The 13,467-nt window shown below is 39.8% G+C and overlaps 1 protein-coding gene across 3 annotated transcripts; it reads right to left on the bottom strand.

The window, feature by feature from the left end:
• Nucleotides 1-3,015: 3,015 nt before the first annotated feature.
• On the bottom strand, nucleotides 3,016-13,429 carry INIP (INTS3 and NABP interacting protein). 3 transcript variants are annotated; one of them, XM_017816455.1, is made up of 6 exons: nucleotides 13,344-13,421; nucleotides 12,888-12,999; nucleotides 12,262-12,349; nucleotides 6,749-6,851; nucleotides 4,209-4,299; nucleotides 3,016-3,316 (listed from the first exon to the last, which is right to left on the bottom strand). In XM_017816455.1, the coding sequence occupies exons 3-6, from the start codon at nucleotides 12,284-12,286 to the stop codon at nucleotides 3,221-3,223; spliced, it is 315 nt and encodes a 104-aa protein (XP_017671944.1). In that variant the 5' UTR covers nucleotides 12,287-12,349; nucleotides 12,888-12,999; nucleotides 13,344-13,421; the 3' UTR covers nucleotides 3,016-3,220. The 3 variants fall into 3 exon arrangements, with proteins under 3 accessions (XP_017671944.1, XP_017671943.1, XP_017671945.1); XM_017816454.1 differs by lacking the exon at nucleotides 12,888-12,999 and having other exon boundaries at nucleotides 13,344-13,429; XM_017816456.1 differs by lacking the exons at nucleotides 12,888-12,999; nucleotides 13,344-13,421 and adding an exon at nucleotides 10,435-10,523.
• Nucleotides 13,430-13,467: the final 38 nt, after the last annotated feature.

Raw genomic sequence — 13,467 nt, 5'->3', positions numbered from 1 at the left:
ATCAGGTACTATTGAGCAGTTTCATACCAGTGCTTCTATGACCTCAGCACTACGAAAATACTAAGGAAAAACAGAGACTAAAAGCCTGTAGTGGTAGGAAACCACACATGGTTCTACGGGCCAAGCTTCTTGGGTTAAACAGAGCATTTTCCAGAGCCTAAAGTGGTGGGGAAATGGTGAGTGACTTTGGAAGATAAGGATGTGGAGAGAAAGCTTGTCTAATAGAAGAAAAACAGCACAGAGCTAAGAAATAAACTGTGGTTCAGCTCTTTCAGTGCTTCAGTGCAACATCTTTGACCTCTTTACCTCATCTGTTCTCGAGAGATTATGACTGCCACCACTTAGAAAATCTGACCTCACTGTGTGTTAGCCCAGTACTGTGACCTGCTCCCACCCTACCATCCAGCTCCAATACAGACTCTACTCCAACCATCTGTGTTGAGTAGAAAAGCCACTTACTAGCATACCAAATGAAATAAAATGACTCTTGAGTCATGTGCGTTAAGATACCTTTAAGTACAGAGGTCACCACTAGATTACAAGCCTTCCATTTTCGTATGATCAAGTTAATGGTCACTGCCAGAAGCAAGACATCCCAGACACTCTGCGGTTCACCCATATTCTAACTAATAACAATTTGAACATGAGGTTCCAGCAGGAGAAAGGATTTTGCTGAAATTACAGTATAGGGATAGATTAATGGGTTTAACACTGATTAATAGTGGAAAAGAAAAAATAAGAGTGGCAAGACAAACTGATCCATCTGACACTAACTGCTACAGTCTGTGGTTTCTAGGATAGAAGCTTCCATATACATAATTTGTATATTTGACAGTTAATTATATCTACATATATCACCAAGACCTTCACAATTACACAGAATAATTTAAGGCATTATAACTTAAAAATATAACAACAGCTGTGCTAATTTGTCCCCTTTTAAATACCTTAATCCCTGAGCCCAGGCCCTGAATCTCCAAAAGCAAATTTTTCAATACCCAAAGTGAAAACAACACAGCTAGCAAGTGTTAACTCCTTCAGTGGGGCAACTATAACTTTCCAAAGAAGGATCTTTATTGTTTCATTGCCTAGATCCTATGCAGTCTGTACAGCAACACTGAGAGATTCTATAGCTCAAATGGTTAGCAGAGAGCTCCTTTAATGTTAAATTCAACTAAAATATAAAATCCAAACTTTCTGCTGTGTCTGCTTTAACTTCTCCACCTTTGTATGTTTCCAGGCTTGGACTGATTCATAGGTGCCTCTTCTACACTGAGATTCTTCTGATCTTTTTCTTCAAAGCATCTAAGATACTCAGGTCACACTGCAGAATAATGAGTAGTCAGAACAATTTCATAGAGTAGTTACTCTTGGTAATTAAAAAGAAAAAGCTACATAGAGCCAAACATTGAACCTGGAAGTGACTTCTTTCTCCATTGCCCAGAAAACTCACCATAGTTCCCATAACTCACCACATCAGAACCCTCAAAAAAGCACATGGTATGAATATTTCATGTTAAAACTGCATATCTTTAAGCTCTATCAGGCTGGCTCCACAAGATTCTCCTTCTTTAAAATGTTTCAGTATGCTCCAGTTTCTGCAAAGGTCTATACTCAGCAGTGGAATATGAGAGCAGTGGCATTTTCCTCATACCTGCACCCCCTCTTGGTACTTGTTCTGTACTCATGAGTAATAGAAATGTTAACAGTGCTTATAGTTCAGTAGGGTTTATTGGGTTGAGATAATCCCCTGCAAATGAAAACAGGATACCCCGGATGTCCCTAAGGAAATTTTTAGACTACAACCCTGGAAACTTCACGGGACACCTTGGTTTCTGCAAAGGATGGAGCTGCTTCAAATGGGCACCAATTTAACAGATGCTTTCTGATCTCTCATTCTCATATATGTTTTCTTGTTCTTTTTTATTTTCTAAAACTTGCCTCCATAAGTAAAATAATCAATGCACTAGCATAATTTTATAAGTAAAACTGTGGAGATATAAGAACATTCATATGGACTATTTTTCACTCTAAGGTACTTTATCCTGGCAGTGTGACCACAATTCCAAAATAATTTACCTTAGATCAATAGATTTTCTTTCAGCAGGATGCTGGATCTGTTTACCATAAATAAAAACACCAAGAAAATAAGCAAACAAAAATAAAACACACTGAGTATTGGAAAAGGCATGATTAGAAAAATTTGACCTTTTAAACTGAATTGTCTTTGCAGACAACACCTTCCATCTGAGATGTCCAGAGAACTTACGACTTTTTTAACTTTGTCTCTAACAGGCCTGTTTGAAACAATTGCCTTTTCCCCACTTCAATTCACTTTCGTATTTCACAAAACAAGGTAAGAGGCAGGCACACTGTAACTAAAGACTTGAGACCAGATGATACTACAACAGCAAACAGCACGCTAGAAATACCTGCATACAAGGGATCAGGAGAGGGGAGGAAGACTGATCAATGTATTTGATAAATTCATGTCTGTTTTGATGGACAAAAGTAACTTTTGTCTTTCATTACAGTAAAATACTGTACCTGTACACAATAACAAGAAACACAAATAGTGACAGAGCACATGTGCATCTCTTGATGACTCTGGTTTGGAGGTTTATTTAGACGAAGCTGAAACAGGGAGGAGCAAGCCCTGTGCACTTCAAACACAAAAAAGTCTTACATTTAAAGGCGGTTGTAGCCAGGTGGGGGTTGGTCTCTTCTCCCAGGCAGCTATCAGTAAGACAAGAGGGCATGGTCTTAAGCTCTGCCAGGGGACGTTTAGTTTAGATATTAGGAAGAAATTCTTTACAGAGAGAGTAATCAGGCATTGGAATGGGGTGCCCAGGGAGGTGGTGGATTCTCCATCCCTGGAGGTTTTTAATATAAGAGACTGGACGTGGCACTTAGTGCCACAGTCTGGTAACCACAGCAGTGTCGGATTGAGGGTTGGACTTGAGGATCTCAGAGGTCCTTTCTAACCTGGCTGATTCTATAATTCTACGATTTGACTTTGACCTGACAGCGGAACGGTAATACAGGACAAAAATTGTTGTTCAACAACACTACTTCCCCATCATTAGAGCTCACACTCCTGAAAGATAATTCCAAAAATACAGGAAAAAATAGATTTTAAGATGTGTAAATAAATTCGAGGGTCAGACAGCTCCTGCTAGGGACAAAAATCAGATCTTGAAGTTCTGAGAAGCAACATTCCTCATTCTGCCTCAAGTCGAGGTAAGACAGGAAGAATAAGATTTCCAAACGCAGAGTCTTGAGTTATGAAGTATCCTGAGGAATGTGCGTGTGCATGCTGTAAAGAGAAAAGCATTTGTTAAAGCATAATTCCCTGTAGCACTGACATAATTTAAGACTTCAAGGCTTCTGCAGCATTATTTATTTATTTTTCCCAGTCTGCTCCTCAATTCTGATAGTCAAATTCAAACCCAGCATTTTAGATCAGTCACATTGGAACAGGGCCCACCACGGCAATTAACTTGGACATTCCCTGCTGTTCTTTTCAGCAAATTCCATGGAGGTGGGGCTAGTGGTAAATCAACTCCTGATTTCTCTCCTTTGCCTAGACCCCATGTTTCCACTCCCATCTAAAACAAACTTAGGTCTTGATTTGTGACAGCTACTGCAGAAATTGCCAGAATTGTGCATGACTGTCCCACAACCTGAGCCTGCACGTACAAATAACATGTGACCAGACACATTTTGGTACAACATGGGACACCAGCATTCTGCTCACAAGACATTTATGCTTGTTCACCTGAGGGGGGCAGCTGCTGTGTAAGATGGCTCCGGACAATCTTTGTGAAATCCTACATACCCCTTTCCTGTTAGTTTGCTAACTTACTGGACTCCGGCAATTTACGTGGCCTGCATATTCCTTCCTTCCACCACTAGGGAAAAGCCTTCCTGGATATCAATTTAGATTGAGCCAGCAGCATACCCTTGTGGTGATCAAAGCTAACCAGCACAGTGGGCTGCATCATCGACAGCACAGCCAGCAGGCCAAGGGAAGCTATTTGAGTTCAGTTTGAGACAGAAACCGGAGGGAGTTCAACAGAGACACAAAGAGACAGCTGTGGGGCTGGATAGAGCTCTTGACATCCAAGGAGATGGCCTTTCAGTATCTCTAGATGCAGGGCTGCACATCTAAACCAGGGCCAAGCTAAACTCTGACTGTATCAGTTTACCTGCAGTGCAGCCTTCTGCTGTGCTGCAATGTGCTGTTGCTCAGCATGATCACGGAAATCCTTGTTCAGAGGTGATCTTGAAAGTGCAATGCTGCAAAAAAGAACAAGATGGTATGATATAGACCACAGACAAAACATGTGTCCTTGCCATTCTAGCCACAGATTCCGTGACTTCCTCAACTCATGGTTTATTCAACTCATGGCTTGACAATTGGTAATTACTGTTTGGAATTACTTCTTGTTCATATAAGAGAAAAAAAGGTAAATGGAGTGACTATAGCTGTATCATTTGAGACATCATAAACAACTTATGCCAAACTACACCTGAAGTGTATAGTGGATTTTGCTCATGGGTTGAGTCCCACTGAAGTCAGTGAAACCACTGGGGTGCAGCATTAGACAATGTCAGCAATTTTTCAAACAACAGCTTGGTGCTTTCAGCACTACTCAGTCACTAAGTGACTGTTCTAAACAACTGTGATAAACAGAAGCACTAAAAAGAGTTCTGCAGACCTCAGTAAAAGAACAGTTCTTTGGCAGCTGGGCACCAGTTCACTACTTATGGTAAAGGAGTTTCTTGTTGATGTTAACTGAAATAATTATCCCCTATTGATAGCTGGGAGTACCTGAAACTGATTTAGCTTATCTATCTCAGCGCAGCATATGTAAGGTTTCAAATTAAAATTTATAAATGTTTTTTCTTGTCTTTTAGGTCTTAGGACTTGTCCACCTTCTTAAGCAAAAAAAGACATAAAAAGCATTCCCAACTCTATATAAGTAATGGATGTAAATCAGTGAGCACTGCCATTAGAACTGTATCGCAACACAATTCACAACTACCTTTGAAATTGTCACTGCAGACATGCTGAAAGCCCAGCTCTCCTCAGTCACAGAGGAAAAAGTACAAACGACAAGGGATCCAAGCAAACTCATCAACTGAACTTTCCCAGCAGCTTCAATGTCAACACCTGATTTAGCAAATGAGTTTTTGAAAAGCAGCCATGCTCATGAATGATCTTTAGACAAATCTACGCCTAAATGTGTAACAAAAGCTAAACAATTCAGAGGATTGTTGCTTATGACAAATATTAAGATCAAGCTTCACTGATGGAGAAAAGTACTACTGAGTTTATTTAAAACAATATTTTCAATTATTTTGAAGGTATTTATTTTGCATTTATTCTGTACCCTCTGACTTTTCAATATGATTTCTGTAGATAATCTTAAGGCTTCATAATATGCTGACACTTTTCAAGAGGGGTCTTCTGTTCTTGGACAGACGATTCCTGTGCCAAGGCCAGAAATTATATTAACTCATTCACCCTTACACTGTCCATGCCCCTATAGTGCTTTAGGTAAATCAAGCTCTTTCAGTCAAGTCTGCAGAATTTTTATGGTCTCATTTCTGACAACTCTGTGGTCCGAGACCTTTGGCACAACACCAAAAAAGTGTCAGCTTCTCAAAAATCCCACAACAGCCCACCATGCCAAAGCAGAGAGCTTAACTGCTGCACTGTAGATTGCCCCTGCCCCCACGTTCAATATTAGTAAATTCTAATTATGCTTACTAGAATATAGTGTTATTTTTCCCTAAAGAAAAAAGAAAGTAAACCAGCACTTCCTGAAACTCTCAGACTTGTAATGACGTATGGAAACACTGTTGCCAGGAGTCAGGGGTTATACATAACAGCACGATATTCTGATTTTCATATCAACGATTTTGCTTGAATAATAATTGCATATAGTTACTATTAATAATTGCACATCTCGCTTAAGAAATCTAACTCAGGCAGTTTCAAGTATTATGCACGCTTTTTCAGATTATGAAAGAATTAAAAGTGACCTAGAATCTCTTTGAAAAAAAGCAGCCCTCAGACTGCACTGCACTCACTTCATGCTAACGCAGAGGTTTGAGTATCTCAAATTCTCCACATAAATTACTGCATGATTTTCTAGTTACTGATTTATGACACAAATCTTATCTTTTTGCCTTGTATGGGAGAAATCCCAGTAACAGCCCTTAAACTCAAATTAGATTATTTCACCTTATGGTGTAGAATTATCCTTACAACACAGCATCTTTTATGAGATTATCTGCAGTAACATAAACTGGCTTTGTCTTGCACACAGGGAGTTTCAAGAATAACTTGATCCTGCTGTAATTATTCTTCTCTAAAACACAGTATCCTGAACCTAATGGTCTGCTACTTCCACTCCTTATAGCATTTTAGTTTAATAATTAAATACTTTCTCAGTGCCTGCTTCCTGATTTTGCTTTATCACAGACTTTAGTACACTTGAGTAAGCATATCTGCTTCTCCTATTCTCAAATGGAAATTACGTAAACCTAACTTCAGGGTGTGTAAACAATTTTAAATACTAATATGTTCCTAAAGAGCCATGTCCCTCTGCCTTGTTATTAAGGATGGTCAGAAAACACTTCTAATAAGTGTTTGTGTGAGTTTACAGCTCACTTGCTGTTTGCTTTTTTCTTTTGATGTAATCAGTGATGCCCAAAAAGCTCTAAGAACATAAAATACCTGGCTCCAGGGTGATTTGTGGAAGACTGGTTTTGCATAAGTAACTTTCTCTTCTCCTTGTCTAGTTCTGCCAGGATTGCAACCCTATTTTTATTCTGGAAACCTGGTAAGAATGACAGAAAAATATTAGAGATATTTATTTTATATCTGTAGCCCAACTCTAATGTTAAGGAATTATAAATCCCTGTACAAAATTACTTTAAGATAAATACACTAACCTTCCAAGCTTTGTACCCATTTGAAAAGGCTATTAATAAATATGCTTTATTTCTCCTTTTCTCATTTTATAACATGCAATAGCTTCCATAAGCTATCATGCATATTAATACATTTTAAAATAGAGGCTTCTAACTCAAGTTAGATCCTACCCCTTCCCACGACAGCTCTGGAGCTACAATCAAGGTACACGATCAAATACTTGTCTTCCAAAAAAATGATAAACTTACCAGGTTGTAGATTTAAAATTCAGTCACTGAATGTTCAGTTCAATGATAACAATGGAGTAATATACTCACAGGGCCTAATTTCTCATGTCAATGAACTCAAACTATAACACAAGTACTATGTATGCAACAGGTAAGAACAATCACTAAGTTTGCACATGTGCTTATACAAACACTTACTGTCTTTCATTCAATCTACGCAGAAAGGTTTTAGTATATATACACACTGATGTCCTTACATAAACACACTACCTTTATTGTGAGGATGATCGCGATGCTGGAATAGAGAAGCAAAATTAAACTGCCTGTACACAATACAAGAACACTTGGTTTGTAAATCATTCTCCCAAAGAGACCCTGTATATTACAGAAGGGGTCAGGAACTAGAGCATTCAAAAATGCCCAAAATAGCTGCCATCTATGTATTTTTCAAAGTTGCCTTCTAAATGAAAATGTGGCAAAGCTACTGTACTTGCACAGGATTCTTATACAACAAAGGTTCTCATTGCAGTCATCTCCTTTACTTCCCCCATACAAAAAGTCAAAGTCATTCCCATTGGAAACTGCTGTGTGTTGTGCCCTTGCCCTGAGCACTGTTTTAGTGACAGCACTAAAATGTGCTAGCCCACAAGCTGTTAAGGCCAGACACTTAAGGAGAGCATTAGCATGTCAAACTAAAATGATTTATTTTCAGTAGCTGCACTCAAAGTTCATTCTCTTTGAGAGACCTCCTGTTCAATTACATAACCCAAATGGCTCAGTGAAGGAGACAATTACCAGACAGAAACCTTCAACTCTATATAACAACTTGCATCTCTACTGCCTTGCTATCAAATCCTCACCTTTCTCTTTTACCATGCCTAACATAGGCACCCATGTGCCTCAGTGTCTCAGGAGCTCTCAAAAGGAGCAGAGTCTTTTGATTACATATTATAGTGGTTTTATGCAAGGTCACCCATAATCATTTTTACATTTCTTAATAGATTTTTTTTAATTACATTTAATTAACTGCTATTTTTTCTGTCTACTAATCTCTCCCTCCCACATGGCATTAGCTTGACTTAAACCATTTTTAAGTGCATAGATTCAGGTCTTCAATGTTTCTCCGCTTTTCAGGTATTGTACATTATCTCTTCTTTTGAAGACCTTGCAATTGCAATGAACCTGGAACATTAAAACACAGCTGAATGTGTCATCTAAAACATAAAAAGGCTGAGAAATCTTGCTAACAAGCTAGGATTCAACATTCTGAGCTGCAGCTAGCCCAGATTTTACCTTCTTGTAAATTCTGGAGACAATGGATGACTGAAGCACCTCTAAGAGGGTCTGAGCTTAAGCAACCATGTCTGTATGCTCATTCTACACAGTTTTCAACGAAAAAGCTTAATACCTGACATATTACTCAGCAGCCTTCTGCTACTGCTTGCTTACCCTGAACTGCATAAATCTAAATGCATGCTTGGAATTCAGATGATACAGTCATTGAAGAAAGAAAAAGGAGACAACTTTTTAATAAAGGTTGCTGTGAGCTAAAAAAGAAAGACTAAATGTGCTTAGATTTATCATCAAGCAGATGGTATGACTCAGAAAGGCTTGAGACATTTTAAATGCTGTTTTTAAACTGTGATAAGAAACTGCTGAAGATTCTCACTGTTTTCTATTTTAATATGAATCTTGTTACAGTGTCTTATGGCAGAAACTCTATAAGGATTCAGAAAAAAAAACAAATATTTTTTCTTCCTTTTCTTACCTATCTACTAAGAGCTTTGTGGTGGGTTTTTTCGCTTGACTGTTGTTTTTTTAAAGTAGCATTTTGCTATAAAATTCAGTGACCATCAGCAATCTGCTGTGCTGAAAAAGTCACTTATTTAAAATTTTTTAATGGTAAGGAGAAAAAAGCCTGCTTGAGAAAGTGGAGGAGCTCATTCAACATGTACATGTTAGTGCTTCTCAGCTGAGCAATGTGAAGTTCCTACAGGTGTTTTAAACTTTTCAAAATGCAAAGCAAAACCCTTCATTTAAAAGTTAACAATGGAGGGGGTGGAACATGAGAAAGCCATTTCATAGAGAAAATCTCGCATCCTTACAAAATAATTAATCATATCTGGCAATATATAAGCAAGACTTTAATTTAGATTGTTCTCTGCCCAGGCACCCAAGACAAACCTGAAACGCCTGTAAAAGTTTCCTACTTCAATTATAAATAGAGTAATTTTTCATCTGTAGATTTGATATGTCTGTTCTGCTTTCTAGTACTAAAAATGTAGACGTCCAAAAAACAAAAGCCATCCTTAGTACAGACTGGATTCTCATCTGTGAAAGGAAGTGCAGATTTTCAAACACATTAACTTCTTAAAAAAGCTGTAAGTTTTGACTTCCCTTGATTGGGCTGAGTTGCACTACTATTTTGATTTTGAACAGTTCATGAATATTGCAGTTCATTAATATTCTTCCCTGCTTTGCAGACGCAAGAGTCCTGACACAGAATGACTCATTCAAAGCAGATAAATAGATTATTGGCAGTGTCAGATGTCAAACTGAGCACCTAGATTCTCAGATTACTCTCTAACGCAGACAAATCAGGTCATTTAAAAATTAAACCCTTCTGACACCTCTGACATCAAGCATTGTACCTATGCAGGAGCTTAAAGACTACTTGCACCCATGTTCTGCACATGAAGGCATAAAATCAGAGAAAGCTGAAACCCTGCTGAGTGATACTGGCAGCTTTATGAGCTCACAGCAAGTTTCACCTTTTAACCTAATCCTAACACCTACTCTTACCACCCTATCTCACCAATATTATCTCAGTTAGTTCTAACTAACTCTGCACAGCAAGAAACAGTATTACCTTTATCTTTTTTAAAGTTCTTGCTTTTCATCACTTCCTTTCCCTTGATTTGCTGGTTGCTTCAAATTCATAGTATATGTAATTTTTTTCTAAGATGCATTATTTTTTATTTGTCCATAGATGTCTAACAGCACAAATATTGCCAAGTATTGCTGCAGCAGCAGTGTATTCCTGAGTACCTGGAAGTGATTTCTGTAACTCAGAAGGTGACTTCCACCCCTCAAAGTATACCACTCTGGTCTATGAGCTCTGGTCTGGACAACACACAGCATGCAAGAATCTATTCCATTTCTTTCAAGTGCTGTAGATAGTCTCATGCAATCAGTTCCATGTGGCACTAACAGCCTGAAGTAACGTTTTTCATTCAATTCTGCTGGTTTTGCTGCACTTACATGCAGCTCCTCCTCAGGAGTGCTCTCCTAAGAGGTCAATGTTTAAAAGGAAGTCCAATCCGCAGAATCTTAACCTTTATAGTCCAAGTCTGTAATCAACAGAAAACTCCAATTAACTCCTAAGAAAATACCTGGTACTGATTAAAGGGACAGGATTAACTTGGTACAAAAAATTACCAAAATGGTCTACCTGTGTAGAAGGCTAATGTTTAGTTCACCCCTACAGTTCTGCTTGAATAAGTGCTATCATTCATAACCCTTCTAGTGAGTGTTTCAGTAAATTTCTTCCTTTTGTCCACAAACAGGAGAATGAATTGACTGAACAGTAACTAACACATGTGCCATGAAGCAAGCTAAAAAATGCAGTGTTTGTCTTAATCATTTTCACTACTAGACTGCATCTGGCCAAGAAAGAAACCCTGAACTGTTGTTTGTATTTACCTGTTCCTTTCTAATTTTCCTAGTTGTACTATTTATAGCCTTAATTGGTAATTAAACTTGACAGTGTTTCTAGAATGCTTAGTACAAACAATTTTCACATGGTAATCATACAGTTCCTTTAGTGAGTCTCTAAAGGATATCTCAAATATAAAAACAGATTCCAAGGCTCTATTAAATTATAAGACTCTGGAATGTGGAAGGAAGTGAAGGTATTCTGGGACTGAAATCCCATCCCATCCTTCACGGTAAACCAACCTGTTTAAGAAAAAGCAGCTTTTAACTCTCTATGACAACATTCTATTCCTTGACATGATGCTGACTTGTTATTCATAGAATAAAGCAGGATTTACCACTATGTACCAAAAACTTCTCAAGAGTTAAAATTTGTGAACAGGCAACTATCTGCAATCTGTAGCACTCCTCTTCCAACATTTCACAAAAGCTCAATATCCATTCCAAAAACTACCTTCTTTTTGTCAAGTAGCAAGTCAAGTGTGTCTTTTGGACACATAAATCTGGTACCCCTCAAAGTATCATCCAGCAACAGCCAGTTTTGCAGGACTGCTTTTCCAGATAAGGACTCACACACAGATGTGCATGAAGAAGTCTCTGGTTGCTGGGAAACTGAACCCAGAATTCATTTCCCATAACCAAGTAAGTGGAGAGCCATACGTGAGAAGCTCCTTTTTCCTCAGCTCTTCTATGGAAGACAAGGCTCAGAATTTCACTAAGATTTCCGGAAAACACCTCTAGAGGGCGATTTAAGACCCTCCTTCAATTCACCGTGTGACACCCCCCAGACCCTCCTCTGCCTTTAACACAGGTGCTTCAGCTGGACAGATGGACCATTTCCATGTTTTTAACGATTTTAAGGATGCAATCCAGATGCATCTTTGCACAAAGAAACATTTAATTGCAGTTAGCATTATGGTTTTAATTGGCTTTTCCTCCTAGGCCTGGCCACTTTGTCCATCCTTGGACAGATATTACTGCCTGGGTCTTGCTGTTCCCATCATGACCTGGAATGCATCTGACTTCTGGCTGTTCCCTGATGTTGACTGCAAGTCATGTTCAATACCAAGTGTTGGAAGCATCTGAAATAAGCTTCAGGAAATGATCACAGGACCACAGGCATGGAAGATACTTTCTAGTGCAAGCATGAGGGTATGTTCAGTAATACAGAGCTCCCTAGCCATCAGTGGTCTTTTTCAACCCTTTGATGTGTGTGTGCCTTCTCCTAGAAGGACTGCTGCCATTCTGCTGCTTTCAGCCCCACCTCTCTTCCCTATCCTGATAGTTCCATTAAATAAAATTACAGTTATGGTGACTTCACAACATTTTGCACACAGACTTTTCCTTTGAATACTTAAATTAATTAAAACCTACCTTGTCCTGAAGGATTTGCTGCCATCCTTCAATTTTCAGCCCTTGTTTTATTCAACTGTAGTTCAAATCTTTTAACCCCCACAAATATCTGCAAAACAGGCACAACCTAAGATAGACATACTTCTTCAAAAGAAGAGCCTGGATTTCGTTCTATTAGAGATTTTATAAACATGGCAACTGTCAGAAAGCATAAGCCAAACAGCACATGCACACTGCTTAAAATGTATTATACAGTTTATATTGTTCTGATTGGAACCTTCAGCTTGAAATATCAAGAGCTGTGCTAATTCTTTTTCAGAGTCTAGTAATTTCTATTAGCAACAATAGCAATTTCTAGTAATTTCTATTCTAGTAAGAACAACCTTTAGAGTTATTCTGGAGTCACACACGGTTTTCCCAACTGAATTTCTTCCTGACAACAGGAATGTCAGATTACATTTAAGAATCACATTAAACCATTGGAGTCCTTAAATGCTAAAGCCTTTGAACACCTCGGTTTAGGCTCCAACTCAAGAAAAACTGACTGTCTGAGGAGAGACAATTTAAACCCTGGATACAAGGCCAGCCAAAGGTGGCTGCAGCTCTGGCAAAACAAAAAAGGAGCCTGTTCCTCTGCCACATGTCACCTCGAGCCATCATCAACTTCTGCTTCCATCAAGGTGCCCGGCTGTGAAGACGGGCGGCGAAGACCACTGGCTGAGCCAGCCAGGCGGAGGGGAGGGACGAGAGCGGTGAATCCTACGGGAAACGGAACCAGGAGCCTCAGTCAGACTCCCACGGAAGACCAGGACGCTGTCACGCCTGGACCTGCGGGTCCCGGTGCAGCGCGCTGGTCCAGCGGGGCAGTACCCCAAGGGCAATATTAATTAAGCGCAGTGACAGCGGTCGGAACGCGCTTATCCAAGGACCAGGGACGGCCTGACCCACTCCTGCCGCTACCTGCCTCCCCCAAACCTCGGGAATGGGCTCCCCCGCTCGCCTTTCTCCCCCGCCCACGACGGATGAATAGACTGTCTCGTCCTCGCCGGGCGGGCGAGGATGCTCCATCCGTCCGGGATGGACACCTGCCCTCCGTTACCCACCTGTCCGAGGGCTCCTAGCAGCCCCGCCGCCCTCACCCGCAGCGTAGCAGCCCCGCGGCCATCTTACCCCGGCTCGCCCCGCCGCCACGCGATCGTGACGCGCTCTCTGCGCGACGGCTCCTCC

The sequence above is a fragment of the Lepidothrix coronata genome, unplaced genomic scaffold (assembly GCF_001604755.1).
Source record: "Lepidothrix coronata isolate B3197 unplaced genomic scaffold, Lepidothrix_coronata-1.0 Scaffold55, whole genome shotgun sequence".
NCBI lineage: Eukaryota > Metazoa > Chordata > Aves > Passeriformes > Pipridae > Lepidothrix > Lepidothrix coronata.
Note: the sequence above shows the minus strand (reverse complement) of the source record. Positions and strands in the feature narration are given on the sequence as shown.